Raw genomic sequence first — 15,310 nt, forward strand, 5'->3', positions numbered from 1 at the left:
TCCTGCTGGAGAGGAGACACGTCTTCCATCGAAGCCTGGTGGACATCCTGAAGACCACAAGGGAAGGAACCACACCATTACTGTTGTGTACTTTTAACAGCTTAGTTTCTGGAACAGTCTCGTCTCCAAATACAAAAGCTGTATAATATGAACTGAAACTGCTAATCAGAGGTATTGATGACAGTGACAAGGTCAGGATTATCATCTCTTTGTCATCTTTTGAAGTGCAGAGCCGACAGCAACAGCCAAAAGGCTTCATGAGGTCAAAGACTGTCCACTTGTCTGCGCTGGGTTCAAACTCGGGTCCTCTGACTTACGGACACACGTGACCCCCTCTCATAAGAACCTCTTTATCAGCTACGCCACCGAAGAGATAGAGATTCAATGGCGCGGGTGGGTGGTATTTAAACTGAGGAGTGAGTTCAACCAACTCAACTGGGCTCCACTAAAACACACGCTACACACGTCACAGTGTAAGAACACCTAAGAACTCCACCAACACACGCTCTCACACAGAGGACCAGGACAAGTATAGAAAAGAAACAGCCTTTATTTGAATTCATGAAGGTTCCAGACTTTCACCCCCGGCAGGACTGTCCCCAGCGCTACCACTACTACCCTTCCCTCCACTACCAGTGTAGCAATGCAGAGCCCCCTACAGGTGGGCTGACCTCCCCCTTCTTCACCAAAGTCCACTACAATTCCTGAAAGGGTGATTGAACTGGCATGACGCACGGTGGTACTATTAGGGTACTGCAAGTGCAAAACAAAACACTGCACCCTGGTGCTACTGAACTGAGCCTGTCCTGCTAAGTTCAATTTTTCAATCGGGATCCATATCACAATAAAAACAAAGTAAAATACAACACATTAAAAAGATAAGAAAAAAGAAGTAAAAAAAACAAAACAAAGCCCTCCACACAGCTCCATGTCTGACATGCAGGCTTGTTCACCAACGGTTCCAGAGGCTGGAAGAGAATCTGACAGAACTGCATATCGGGTTAGTTATGACAGTAATGATGTCATTATCTGACTCAGATGCCCTACACATAAATCTATACATACACATAATCTATATCTAGCTTAGCTCCCGTTGCGCGGTGCACGCCTGGCAGGGTCTCCGCTCTCCCCGCCCTCACGGTCTCCTCGTCTCAATCACCGGCGGGGGGATACAGCCGCCGTTCTGCCCAGTGTGACCAACACGCTGCTCAGACAAGACGCACAGGACAGAACACAGAGAGCAAAACCTCTCTGATCTCTTCACTTAGCGTCCGCAGAGGAAAAGATGATCAGCTGGACAGGGTGCGTCCTGCTCCCCACTCAACCCCCCGACACGCACAGAGGAAAAGCTTTTTAAAGGGGAAAACCAGCCCCTCCCCACCCTGATAATCAGTCAACTCATTCCAGCTGGGTCTATCAACCCTGTCCTGTTGTGTCCCACTAATGAGTCCATCTATTTCTGTCTATTTACCGTGCCCATTTTATCACTGTCCCATTTCATCCCGTCACACACACACACACACACACACACACACACACACACACACACACACACACACTGAAAGACACTATGGAGCTGCGCTAGCTGTGCGTTAGCTTGATGCTGCACTAGTCAAAGCTAGTCACACTGTCTGCACTCTCTCTCCTCCCTGCCTTTCCCCCTCTCTCAGGGACCTCTGGGACAGGCGCGGCGAGCTGGCGAGGGCGTCCCACTCTGGCCAGACGGCGTGCGGCGGTCTCAACGCCCCGCAGCGTAGCCGGGAGGGCGAGGCGGCGCTGCAGGCGCAGCTGGAGCTGCAGCTGAGAGAACGCCTGGCAGAGACCCTGAGCCTGCAAACCCAGACAGACGCAGAGAGGGCCGAGCTCAACGCCAGGTCACACAGAGGCCGGCGCCACGGCTCCTTGTTTGTTCAGTACGTCTGTCTCTCGGTGGTCCGCTCTTTCTACACTTACCTGGTGAACGAGTGCTGGACAGGTTTGTGGTGAACAAGTTGTTCTTCCCTGTTTACTCCTGCTCACCTTCCCATCAAAGAGCTCACAGGCCGTCATATGTTTCAAGCACATGGTGGAAATGCTTCTTCCCCTGTCTAGATAAAGGATGCTAGATATAAACAGGAGCTGTGGCCAGACATGTCATGTTGATGATGGAGACTATATGGTTTGGTGTGTTTCATCAGGTGGTCAGACGCGGTTGGGGGGGGGGGGGGGGGGCTGAAGGGACAGCTGGAAGAGAGACACCAAAGCTGCAGCACATAGTAAAGGCAACGACATGACCACATAATTTCAGCATCAACTTGAGCACAGGAATATACTGTAGGTTGTTATAAAAATAAATATATTGAATAAATTGTACCTGGAATCATGTGTGGCAGGAATTTGTGGAATCCCTCCAAGCTGTTGCTTCCACGTATGCACTTGTAATAGGGCACATCTACACCATTGATGGTGGTAGAGCGAGCCACCCTATACATCGCCATGTCTGGAGGGTCCTGGAGGCATTCCAGGTGCCTCTGCTGTGCTGCCCACTTCAGATCTATGGCTTCTGTGAAGAAACCAAAAAGATGGACGGTAATACATGTATAGAAGCAGCACATGAGACAGTAAATAAATAACATATTGCTATTGAAATAGTATTAATAACTGTTTAAATACATTTGTGACCGCCGCTGGTAATTTGGTCCTCAACTAGGCAAAGGTCATTTTTCAGTTTTTTACAGATTATGAAAGTGCAGATTGTAAGCTTTCAAATGAGGTCTCATACATTGAAATCTGAACATAGTTGAAGAAGATATGCTTATTTTAATGCTAGTACTGCCAAATCAACTTAGCTGAGAAATCCTCCTCCAAAGTTCTCCAACATTTTCACACCTCTGACTGCCAGGTAATGGGCGTGAACAATAGCCTGGTAACCGCACCCCCAGCCACTCCCCCACTGGACGATCTGTCATTATCTGTCAGAGTGGCTGTCAACTTGGGGTATTAACTGAGAGTGGCTGCCATGTGGGGTGCTCTCTCACTGATGACCCCACACTCTTTGAGTCAGTATTAATCTTGTTCTTAACTGCATTCACAACACAATATAAGATGAAGTTCAAATTTAACGTTCTTTATTGTCACATACATGATATAAAGTACAAGCATAAGCAAGGCTCCGAACCGGTTCAAGGAACGGAAACGAAAACCGAAAACGAACGGTATTTTACGAGGAACAGAAACAGGAACGAAAACGAAATGCTTTAATTGATCCAGAACAGAAACGTTAATTTGAAATCTTTAAAACCGGTTAATTACGTTATTTTTTCGTTCTTTGTAGTAGGCCTATATAACTTAAAAAATGTTTTAAAAAAGAAGAAAGCTGAGCCTTTTATGGCCGAATAGGCTAAATTAAATGTATTAAATTTGTAGCCTACATCTTGTCCTGTTTTTGTAATGTAGCCTAGGCCCCTATATCTGTTATTTCACAGTCAGGATATTAAATGCTTGCTTAGCGAAATGAAGAGATTTAGATATTACAACAACATAGTCTAGTTCAGACTCGATGTTTCTCAAACTCTGCAAGCTAAGATGCATGACTATTCTTGATGTTTCCCAACCACTCAGCGGCAGCCAATTAGCACGCGTTGCGCAGGGCTGTCACACTCTCCTTTGTTTGCCAGTGCAAAACAGTAGTTCAGCCTGTCCGTACAGCTTATTACTTAGCAAGGATATCAATGTGATTTATTTTGTTTAATTGAATAGGAGTAGGCTAGCCTATAGCCTGTAATGTTTCAGTAGGCTAAAACTAGATTTCACATAAAGACCGCGGATGTCAGAGTGGGCAATAACGTTCGAAGGCAAATTTATTCCAACATTGGTCCACAAAGAATGATGCAAATAATAAAGTGAAAGAAATAATAGCCTACTGTGCAAATATAATGTTTTATATGGACCTGCGTGTCTGCAATAAAGTTCCTCCAGCGGAAGCCAATCGTTGCGCATCCCGCTCCAAGTATGGTTTGGCTATTTAAAACACGGAGTACTTTGTGACAGTTGCTTGGATGTATACTAGTATCTATACTAGGATGCATAAACCTATGTTTTGCGAATTTAATGGTCTGCCTCCTTCAGAGTTCAACTCGGCAATTAGGCTGTGAAGGCGAGCGCGCCTCTTGGAATCTAGTCATAGCCTATTGTTGCACAGATTTCCGTCACGTCTTGACTTTCACAAACCAAATGATTAGGCTACATTAATTAATATGAGCACACTTTAGTGACAATGTGCCGTGCAACCCTGATCATTGAATAGCATAAGTTAAATTACTATAATATTAAAGACCGCGGATGCCAGGCGATAGGCTACCCTACTAACACAGTGGGTTGCAGCAACGTTGCACATAAGTTTACTTAGGTAAGTTGCAACGTTACCATCAGGCGATGTTGTGACAACGTCCATCTAAGGTCGAAAATAACTTTACCCTCCTAAGTCTAATTAGACTTTTCTGCAACGTTGCAGAAACATTGGCAATATGGGTCCCTGCAACGTCATTAAATAACGTTGCAGTGACGTTGGATTAAAGTCCTATTAGGCTAGCAATCGGGCTATCCCGTGACGTCACTGCTTGCTTGGTTCACAGTTGAAGTAGGCAGGATTCTTTGCCAAACTGCTCCTGTCTTTTGTTCTTTTTTTAAATTTTCGCTTATATCCTTCATATTGTACTGTATGTTGAGGTGAATAACTCATCTTAGAAATGTTATTGATTGTATATTTCCCTGTTTGTTATACATTTAATGCTTTTTCATTAATTAAAACTAACGTTTCGGTGTCGACCAAGATATCATTTTTCAAAAGACGTGTCGAGAAATCCCATTCATTCTCTCGGCATTATGGAGCGCTTCCACTAGGGGGCGATGAGATCACTTTCCCTCCCTATAGATGGGTTCGCCGTCTACGTCACAGCAGAGCGAGCACGAGGCCTCTGGGTAAAAAGGAACTCGCTAGCCACAGTAGCCAGGCGCTCCGTTTCATGTAGCTTATTATGCCTCAAAGCTGCTGTGCTGTGAACTGTACAAACAGAAAAGGACAAGTTGATGGCCTCAGATTCTTCATCATCCCCTCGAGATGTCACCCTTTTCAGAGGAACCGTCGAAAGCTGTGGTTTAAATCCATAAAGAGAGCAGATTGGGGACCAACAAACACAGTGTGGTGCGCACTTCAGATCTGGTAAGTTATACCAGTTACCTCGGGGGTTTTTTCCTCATCAAATTACATTGATTTGACTGTTGGTTTAGCTATTTATTTGTTTACTTACCGGTAATAATTTAAGTAAACAGAAGTAACTCATAACCTGCACGCTAAACTAAGTTCAGGAATTGGAAGCCTAATGATAGCTAGCTAACGTTAGCTAATGCTAGCTAGCACGCTACCACGCTACCACGCTACCACGCTACCACGCTACCACGCTACCACGCTACCACGCTACCACGCTACCACGCAATCTAAAATGGCCGCTGGACTGAGGGAAATGTGAATATGTGTTTGACTCTGCTGAATTTGAGACTCACATTGGGAGCTCGCTCGTGTCAGGCTTTCTAAGGCCATCACGAATCTTAGGCTAATTTTACATAGGCAAAGGTGAAGGCGAAGCCAAGATAATGCTTTATATATTTTCCATTTGTCTGGAAAGTGGGAGACTGAGAACAATGCCACCCACGAGGTAAGCGGGGTACCATGGACAATAGCGTTATAGCTCGAAACAAAGATGGAGGCAGCTTTGTTTGCCACATTAGTAGTATCGGTGTGTATTGTTGGAGTTCGAGTCAAAAACAGGCGTTCCTGTTAAAACTGCGAGTAGTAACGCGTGATTCACAGGCCTTATACATTTATTCTGTGCACTGCAGTGGCTAATGCCTAAACTAGCTTCATGTTTCCCACACGATTGATTGATGATTGACCGCCATTGACCGCATCTGTCCTGGGCCGGCAGAGAATCAAAAAAAAAGAATAGAATAGTGGCGTGTCACTAATTACTTATCGGCTGTAATGACTTGTTGAATTGTTGTTTTAGTCGCTTCTTCCCCTCTGCCTATTTTCCCATAGGGTCCTTGTGTGTTTATAAACTTAATATTTTTTTGTTTATTGGGCAGACTATTGCAGTGTGGAGTTTCTGGGGGAGGACACTGTCGGTTGTCCCAGTATCCTGGCTCTCCAAAAAGGATGGGGTAAGAACATGTTTGTGTGTTTGGTGTGCTACTTTTCAATTGTACAGGGAAGCGGCTACTAATGGTTTCACTCACAGTTGCAGATGTGTTCCTGGCCAATGAATGAGTCAGCCAACGGATAAAGAGCTGTGTGGAACCTAACCCTGGCTGGGCGCTCCACAGAGTCCGGGTTTTCCCAAAGTCCACAACTGGTACTGTTTGCATTTTAAGCTATTAAAAAATACTGATGGGGGTGGGGGGAAGATCATGACTCATTATTCTGAGGAAAAAAGGATGGCTGAAATGTATTGATTATGGTACTTTATGCACACAGATCATTACGAAGGTGCCAGGCTCATGGCAAAAGTCTTTGAGCAGCAGTCGTCAATGGACGAGTGCCAAGACGTTCGAAAGAGACGGCGCAACACACGCTATCACTCCAGTGACGAAGGTAATATACTAAAGTGCATTCAACAGTCCCAAAAGAGTAGTACTTTTGAAATCGAGTAATCTGAGCTAATTTACTGATATTCCACTACATATTCCAAGCCCCGGGCAGCCATTGGTCCCCACTATGCAGGCCAAAGACCAGGTGCCGGAGTTGAAAGGCCTCTGCCAGCGGTCCAGTACAATCCACGTGTGCTGTACAATGCAGGTATGCATGTTTGTGTTGAAATGAAATGTCTATGCCTACTGCACACTGATAGTTGGACTATTTTTTATTTATTTTGAATACCATTTTACTCATCTTGCAGATTTTCCAAGCTTGTCCCATCTGGGCGAGCGGGGCCCAGGCCCCATTTATAGCACCCCAGCCAGATCATACAGCACCCAGCCAGACCAGGTAAGAGTGGCATGTACTGCTGTGGTGTCTACCTGTCTTGTCTTTATTTAGTTTCCCTCCAAATGCCAGAAGCCAAAGCCAACACCATAAAGTTTCCTGCTAATCCCATTCAGTTAGCTCTGTGATTGGCTTTTTTAGATTGAATACCATTTACTCATCTTGCAGATTTTCCGAGCTCATCCCCTGTGAGCGAAAACCATGCGAGCCCAGGCTTCATGTATAGCACCCCAGCCAGACCAGGTAAGAGTGGCATGTACTGCTGTGGTGTTGTGATGTCTACCTGTTAATGTCTTAATTTATTCTCCTTCAAATGCCAGAAGCCAAAGCATGCTGCCAACACCATACAGTTTCCTGCTCATCCCTTTCCTTTATCCCTTTTGTTTTTCAGTTAGGTCTGTGATGCCGTCGCCCAAGAAAACGGCTCCAGCACCATTGACTCCATGTACCCCTCTACCTAATCGATGCTGCTCTGCAGATGCTGGTATGGGACTACTTCATGTTGCATGCAGGGATATATTTTGAGTTTCATTTAGTTTTATGTCAATGTACTTATAGCCACATCTGTGTTTATCTAGATTTCCAGAGGTCTGTACATCAGCAGTTCTCAGAGATGCGGGAGCAACTCCGTGAGCTTGCACGGACTGTGAGGGAACTGGCCCAGAGCACGCGGCCTGTGGAGTCTGGAGCCCAGGGAGAAGTGCTGGATGTACTGAACCCTGCCCAAACGGACGAGGAGCTGCAGGTCTGTGAGGCCAGGTTGAAGGACCGGGAACATCAGAGGAAGATGGTGAGTGTCTGCAGGGCGGAACTTTGTCTTATTTTTGCAGTGCAGGGAAGGGTACAGTAAATGACTCTTTGTTTTGCAGACACAATACCTAGGTGCCATTGGTGGCAGAGACTTGGCGGACACAGTCCGGCGGGTGCTGTCAGCTGTAGCCACACATGCGGTGTGGAGCGCCTACAGTGTGCACGGGAAGAAGGGGAAGAAGCCACTGAAGAGTTTGACACTCTTCAATGTTCTAACATGTAAGAAATGGTTCATATTTTGAATATTTTTTAATACATCGTCTTTGTTCCATGACCGATGTGAATTGAAACCATTACCTTTCTTGATAACTTAAAGGTGCAGTGATGGTCTCCATGCCAAAGGCTACGATGGCGGAGGTGGCCGCCCAGCTGCAGGAGACATTGAAACATGCCCCTGCTAAATGCAGAAGGGTAAGTGATGTCTTTTTTTTTGGTTTCTCCTACCCAGTGTGACTGCATGGTTCCAAAGATTGTGTACCACTTTTTTGTGCATGTATGTGCGTTGTGTATTTACGGCCATTTCATTGTGTCTTTAGGTATCTGCAGAAGTCCGCCTGAGCACAGCCCATCCAAGCACAGTCCATCTGAGCACTCCCCAGCATTCTGATGAGGAAGACTTCCCTTCCTAGCTGCCCCCCAGCCCATCTGAGCACAGCCCCCCCCCCCAGCCCATCTGAGCACAGCCCCCCCCCCAGCCCATCTGAGCACAGCCCCCCCCCCCAGCCCATCTGACGCCCACCCCCAGCCTATCTGAGCACAGCCTGCCATTTTTTTTGTAAATAACTGTTTTTGTATTTTTTTTTTTTATCCTTTTTGTTTTTAAACTTGTTTATCATGTTGCAGGCCAGACATTGTGTACTTTTTTAATAAAATAAATTGTTCTTGACTGAATGGTGTTGTGTCATAACTTTTGTACCATAATTTTGCTTGCTGCATTGACTATGACATTAATAGGCTCTTTGCACAAGCTCCACTACTTCCTGACACTCTACAGGCGCATTTCTTTCCTGTCCTATACTAGTGGATGGAAGTGATTGATCAGGTGTGCTGCACACCGGATTCATCGCAATTGCTATCCAATAGTATAGGACGGTAAAGAAATATGCCTGTAGTTTCAGGAAGTAGTGGAGCTTGTGCAAGGAGCTGATTTGTTTTGTAATGCAAATTATAAATGTAGCCAACGGAAGTGTAGACCACGTTGCAGCAACGTAACAAAGTAATATGTGACCGCCGCTGGTAATTTGGTCCTCAACTAGGCTTTTTCAGTTTTCAGTTTTTTACAGATTATGAAAGTGCAGATTGTAAGCTTTCAAATGAGGTCTCATACATTGAATTCTGAACATATTTGAAGAAGATATGCTTATTTGAATGCTAGTACTGCCAAATCAACTTAGCTGAGAAATCTCCCTCCAAAGTTCTCCAACTTTTCCACACCTCTGACTGCCAGGTAATGGGCGTGAACAATAGCCTGGTAACCGCACCCCCAGCCACTCCCCCACTGGACGATCTGTCATTATCTGTCAGAGTGGCTGTCAACTTGGGGTATTACCTGAGAGTGGCTGCCAAGTGAGGTGCTCTCTCACTATTGACCCCACACTCTGAGTCAGTATTAATCTTGTGTTGTGAATGCAGTTAAGAACAATATAAGATGAAGTTCAAATTTAAGGTTCTTTATTGTCACATACATAATATAAAGTACAAGCATAAGTAGTTAAGTGTACAAAAAAAGGCAACTGTCTAAGTGTTAAAGTGTACAGTCAGTTGTCTGTTTTAGAGACAAGGTGCATAGTGTTCATTGTGATCAAGTGTACAACAAAGTAATAACAGTCCCCAGCTCAATACTCAAGGTAATAACAACAGTACTCAGCTCAGTATTCAATATTCTAACAATGCAGTCTGTGCACGTGTGGGCAAGTCTGTGCAAGAGAACAAGCAACGCTTCAGTATACAAACAGGAAAACAGGAAAGGCTGTGGCCTTTCTCCTGCAGTGCTGTCCGTCCTGATGATCTGCAGTGAATCTACAAGCGGACAGTCTTGTTCTGAGCTGCTGTGGAGTTTGGCGGGGGACATGTGACGTCTCGTCCCTCATCAGAACAGAACTCTCTGATCTTGTCAAAGAGATACGTCTGTCTGGCCATGTCCAGTCCGGGTGGGGCTTGCACAAGAAGACCTTCTCTCGGGGGCCGGTGCATCACGGTGTTCTCTGGCCACAACCATGCCAGGTCTCTCAGTATCAAAACTGCAATAGAATAGAAGGAAGAAAGTACATTAAACTATTGCCCACAGTACTGGCACTCCATATAGATAAAATAGTACCAGAATGTGTTGATTAAATAGACTAGCTAATGCATGATAGGATGAACGTATTCTCACCTGTTGTGCAAAATCAGAGCTGTAGTGTATAGTGATATTCTTGCTGGCTGGTATGGAGGGGCCAAGGCAGAGCTGCAAATCCTCACCTTTTTGCTCATCCTGTAACCAAAACAAAAAACAAAGGTGTCAGACTACCATAGCTCTCATGCTCTCTCATTCTGTTTCTCTCAGCTACCTAGCTAGATATTAGCTGCCTTGCTGGCTAGTTTAGGAACAAAGGGATAGCTAACTAGCTATAGCCATGTCCCTGTGCTAGGTAGCTGGCTAGTTTAGGAACAAAGGGATATCTAACTAGCTATAGCCATGTCCCTGTGCTAGGTAGCTGGCTAGTTTAGGAACAAAGGGCTAGCTCAGCTAACTAGCATGTTAGCTAACGTTAGCTAGCTAGCCTTTGTTAGTTTGTTATGCTAGCTAGACTTAGTCACTTGTTTAGAAAGGAGCTACTGCTAAACGACTAACGTTAATGTAATATAAACAGCACAGATAGTATAAAGATCAGCTTACCCCAAAGCAAAGCAGAATGCTTGGCGGTGGTGTGAATCTGGGCCGTCGTTCGACGCAACTCTGCGCGTGGTAGCAGCTTGCTTTGCTGATACAGTCATCTCTGTATCACAGGTCATCAAGAATAAACTCCGTGTACGAACGAGTCCTGCTCTGCTGGAGTTTGAGCTGCTCTTAAAACTCTTTCCATGTCCTGGATGCCATCCCCGTCTTCTCTTTAGCAAAAGCTGTAGCATCCATGGTTAAACTTGGGACTGAATGCCGGCGTGTTGTTTGGGAAAGGTGGGGGGCGGAGAACCCGGAAGCAACAGCCGGAAGCAATAGCCAATGAAACCAAATCATGCTAATCGATCTGCCCGCCCCCAAGCCCGGCTCGAAATCAGCTAAAAACGAGCTTAGTTTGCAGACTAATTAAATGTATTTCGTGAACCTAAAACTGTTGTCTGTTATAGTAAGTAGGTACTTCACAACTTCAACTTTGGTAATACACAAAAAAACAAAAAACGAAAAAAAACGTTTTTTTATGTATTTTGCCCCCTAGCGCATTTCGGGGTTTGCCGAGTTGCGGACCAAATCACCAGCCGCTGTCACATATATAAACGTGTATACAACGTTGCAGCAATATACATCGAAATCATTGCGGAAATCACAACGTTGTGTACACATTGCAGGCACGTTGCAGACACGTTGGACCTGCACGTTGCAGCAACTTGTGTGCAGATACCGCGTTTGCGTTGCATGCACGTTTAACTTGACGTTGAGTGGACCATACAAAAGTCTAAATTGCACGTTTCTGCAACATTGCTGCAACCTGATTGTGTTAGTAGGGTACTTACGTATTACGCGTATAGGCGCCAAATCCGGAGCTCCCATACAAAAGGAACGCAGCATAAACAATAGGGATTGCGCAGATGAATGAATGAGGTGACTAATTATTTATAAATAACATAAAACATAAAACAAACAATAGGCCTACAGGCGCAGAATAAAATAGATTGCAGCAACAGTACAAGAAAATATTTTAAAAAGGATGATGAGCTATGATGATGACTTAAGATAGACCTGTGCATAGTTTACGGTGTGGATTAAGGGCATAGGAATAGGACTAATGTTGCGTATTTCTTGTAAAATAATCAACAAGGCTACACTACAGCACACATCACCAAGGCTAATATTGTTGGCAAGGCCACCACAACCCTAGACTTGTTAATTTGGTTATAGCCTACCTTACAAGAAATACTGTAGGCCTATAGAGTCTTAATAGGCTAACACCCCCGGAACGGTGAACGGAACGTTATTTTTCGTTCTTAACCGGTTCAGGAACGCTATGTTGGTGGCGGAACACGAGAACGGAAACGTTAAATATGCTGGTTCTGCTCGGAGCGAACCGATTGAAAAATTATTTCGTTTTTAAGCCCTGAGCCTAAGTAGTAAAGTGTACAAAAAAAGGCAACAGTCTAAGTGTTAAAGTGTACAGTCAGTTGTCTGTTTTATAGACAAGGTGCATAGTGTTCATTGTGATCAAGTGTACAACAAAGTAATAACAGTCCCCAGCTCAATACTCAAGGTAATAACAACAGTACTCGGCTCAGTATTCAATAGTCTGACAATGCAGTCTGTGCAAGTGTGGGCAAGTCTGTGCAAGAGAACAAGCAACGCTTCAGTATACAAACAGGAAAAGGCTGTGGCCTTTCTCCTGCAGTGCTGTCCGTCCTGATGATCTGCAGTGAATCTACAAGCGGACAGTCTTGTTCTGAGCTGCTGTGGAGTTTGGCGGGGGACATGTGACGTCTCGTCCCTCATCAGAACAGAACTCTCTGATCTTGTCAAAGAGATACGTCTGTCTGGCCATGTCCAGTCCGGGTGGGGCTTGCACAAGAAGACCTTCTCTGGGGGGCAGGACATCAGGCTTGCGCAGCAGCTGAAACTCGACTGCCGGTGCATCACGGTGTTCTCTGGCCACAACCATGCCAGGTCTCTCAGCATCAAAACTGCAATAGAATAGAAGGAAGAAAGAACATTAAACTATTGCCCACAGTACTGGCACTCCATATAGATAAAATAGTACCAGAATGTGTTGATTAAATAGACTAGCTAATGCATGATAGGATGAACGTATTCTCACCTGTTGTTCAAAATCAAAGCTGTAGTGCATAGTGAAGTTCTTGCTGGCTGGTAGGGAGGGGCCAAGGGAGAGCTGCAAATCCTCACAGCTTGTTTTTGCTCATCCTGTAACCAAAACAAAAAACAAAGGTGTCAGACTACCATACCTCTCATGCTCTCTCATTCTGTTTCTCTCTATAATATAGCTACCTAGCTAGAAATTAGCTGCCTCGCTAGCTAGTTTAGGAACAAAGGGCTAGCTCACTAGCTAGCCATGTCCCTGTGCTAGGCAGCTGGCTAGATATTAGCTGCCTTGCTGGCTAGTTTAGGAACAAAGGGATAGCTCACTAGCTATAGCCATGTCCCTGTGCTAGGTTGCTGGCTAGTTTAGGAACGAAGGGACAGCTCAGCTAACTAGCATGTTAGCTAACGTTAGCTAGCTAGCCTTTGTTAGTTAGTGCTAGTGCCTTTGTTATGCTAGCTAGACTTAGTCACTTGTTTAGAAAGGAGCTACTGCTAAACGACGTTAACGTTAATGTAATGTAAACAGCACAGATAGTATAAAGATAGCTTACCCCAAAGCAAAGCAGAATGCTTGGCGGCAGACAACAGTGGTGTGAATCTGGTACATCGTTTGACGCAACTTGCTTTGTTGATACAGTCATCTCTGTATCACAGGTCATCAAGAATAAACTCCGTGTACGAACGAGTCCTGCTCTGCTGGAGTTTTAGCTGCTCTTAAAACTCTTTCCATGTCCTGGATGCCATCCCCGTCTTCTCTTTAGCAAAAGCTGTAGCATCCATGGTTAAACTTGGGACTGAATGTAAACAAAGCCGGCGTGTTGGGGAAGGGTGGGGGGCGGAGAACCCGGAAGCAATAGCCAATGAAACCAAATCATGCTAATCGATCTGCCCGCCCCCAAACCCGACTCGAAATCAGCTAAAAACGAGCTTAGTTTGCAGACTAATTATACGTATTTCGTGAACCTAAAACTGTTGTCTGTTATAGTAAGTGGGTTCTTCACAACTTCAACTTTGGTACTACAAAAAAAATCAAAAACGAAAAAAAACGTTTTTTTATTTATTTTGCCCCCTAGCGCATTTCGGGGTTTGCCGAGTTGCGGACCAAATCACCAGCCGCTGTCACATTTGAATAGATTTGTACCTGGTGTTGTGAACAAGCTGACTCCACTCTCGTCAAGCCCAGCAGGACCTTTCAGCTCCTCAATGGCAGTGTGGACGAGGTTGAAGGTCGCCTGAGCTCCCAGGGTGACTCTTCGCACATGGTGCTTCAGCTGCTCCCTTGAGACGTGGAGTCAGATCATGTCCTCGTCTGTGAGAGACGCCAGAGCCTCCGGGTTCATTGCTCTCACTGCCTTGATCAGATTTTATTTATTTTGCCCCCTAGCGCATTTCGGGGTTTGCCGAGTTGCGGACCAAATCACCAGCCGCTGTCACATATATATATATATTATACTAAATACATATATAATATTTGGGCGGGTTTTTATCGCATTGGGGGGATTTGGAACACTCATTGGGGCTGGAGCACCAATCTGGCAATCCGGCTTGTTTACATCCGGACGTGAAGTATGTAGCAACATTCTGTGGAGGGCAGTAATATGCCTAGTTGCATCGACACTGCTGGAAAGCCATAAGAAGAAGTGATTGAATACATTTTCCGCATTCTTGTTGTATTCTATTTGACATGTTCCTTATTTAGCACCAGCTGCAACAATCTCCTCCAAATCCGTTCTCTCCGTTAGCAGGGCTAACGTTGCATTCAGTAGCTTGTGCTTATTAGCTAGGTTTGGTAAAAAGCTTGTGCAGTGGAGGAGTTCTTTTGGGGGAATTGGATTATGCCAGCTAATGTTAGTTCCCAAGCTTGTTTGATAACTATTCGATGCAGTCTGCCAGGCTAGTGCCTGTCGCCGTCATGAATGAGACGGCCCCAGTTTATAGACGGCCCCAGCTTTTGATAGCTTTTAACTTGAAATTAACATTTTTGTGTTTTGGGGCCAACTCTTAAAATAATATAATATGTCATGCATAGCTAGAGAGAGATATTGCCCCCCGCATCATTTTACAACCTGTATTGTTCGACTCTGCAACGGCTTGCTTGCTAGCTAGCTTAGCTAGCCTAACCTTTGGTGTATGAAGCTGGATTGTGGCCAATTGCACCACCCTCATCCCACGATGGAGTCTATCAACTGGGCTTGGGACTCTGCCTCTCATTACTTACTGGCAAATGGCCTGGTTGAGCTTATGGTAGGTAATGTTAGCTAGCTCAAACAAAGTTTTCTTATAAGCCAATTATTAGCCTATCCAACCAATGTTATGTAGTTTTAGTATACTGCTGTATGGGTGGGGTTGGTATTTGCAGAGGGCTACAAAGAGAGTGTGACACATGAGCACAGTTGTATTTTCTATGCAATATAAAGGCTACTGAAAAATAAATTGACTCAAACAATAATCTGATTCAGTCGACACTTTATTTTTGAATA

The 15,310-nt window shown here is 44.9% G+C and overlaps 2 protein-coding genes across 3 annotated transcripts in view; both read left to right on the forward strand.

Moving 5' to 3' along the window:
- The window catches only part of LOC311328767 (isobutyryl-CoA dehydrogenase, mitochondrial-like), a gene marked incomplete at its 5' end in the record, with an annotated part of 80,069 nt that overhangs the window by 7,424 nt on the left and 57,335 nt on the right, over nt 1–15,310 (forward strand). The window lies entirely within an intron of this gene.
- On the forward strand, nt 6,956–8,486 carry LOC311328771 (uncharacterized protein). Of its 2 annotated transcripts, XM_084462684.1 has the most exons (6): nt 6,956–7,021; nt 7,187–7,261; nt 7,597–7,808; nt 7,888–8,047; nt 8,145–8,239; nt 8,365–8,486. In XM_084462684.1, exons 2-6 carry the CDS (start codon nt 7,237–7,239, stop codon nt 8,455–8,457), a joined length of 585 nt encoding a protein of 194 aa, XP_084318810.1. In that variant the 5' UTR covers nt 6,956–7,021; nt 7,187–7,236; the 3' UTR covers nt 8,458–8,486. The 2 variants fall into 2 exon arrangements, with proteins under 2 accessions (XP_084318810.1, XP_084318809.1); XM_084462683.1 differs by having other exon boundaries at nt 6,963–7,261.

Source organism: Borostomias antarcticus, assembly GCF_949987555.1.
Source record: "Borostomias antarcticus genome assembly, contig: scaffold_171, whole genome shotgun sequence".
Lineage (NCBI taxonomy): Eukaryota > Metazoa > Chordata > Actinopteri > Stomiiformes > Stomiidae > Borostomias > Borostomias antarcticus.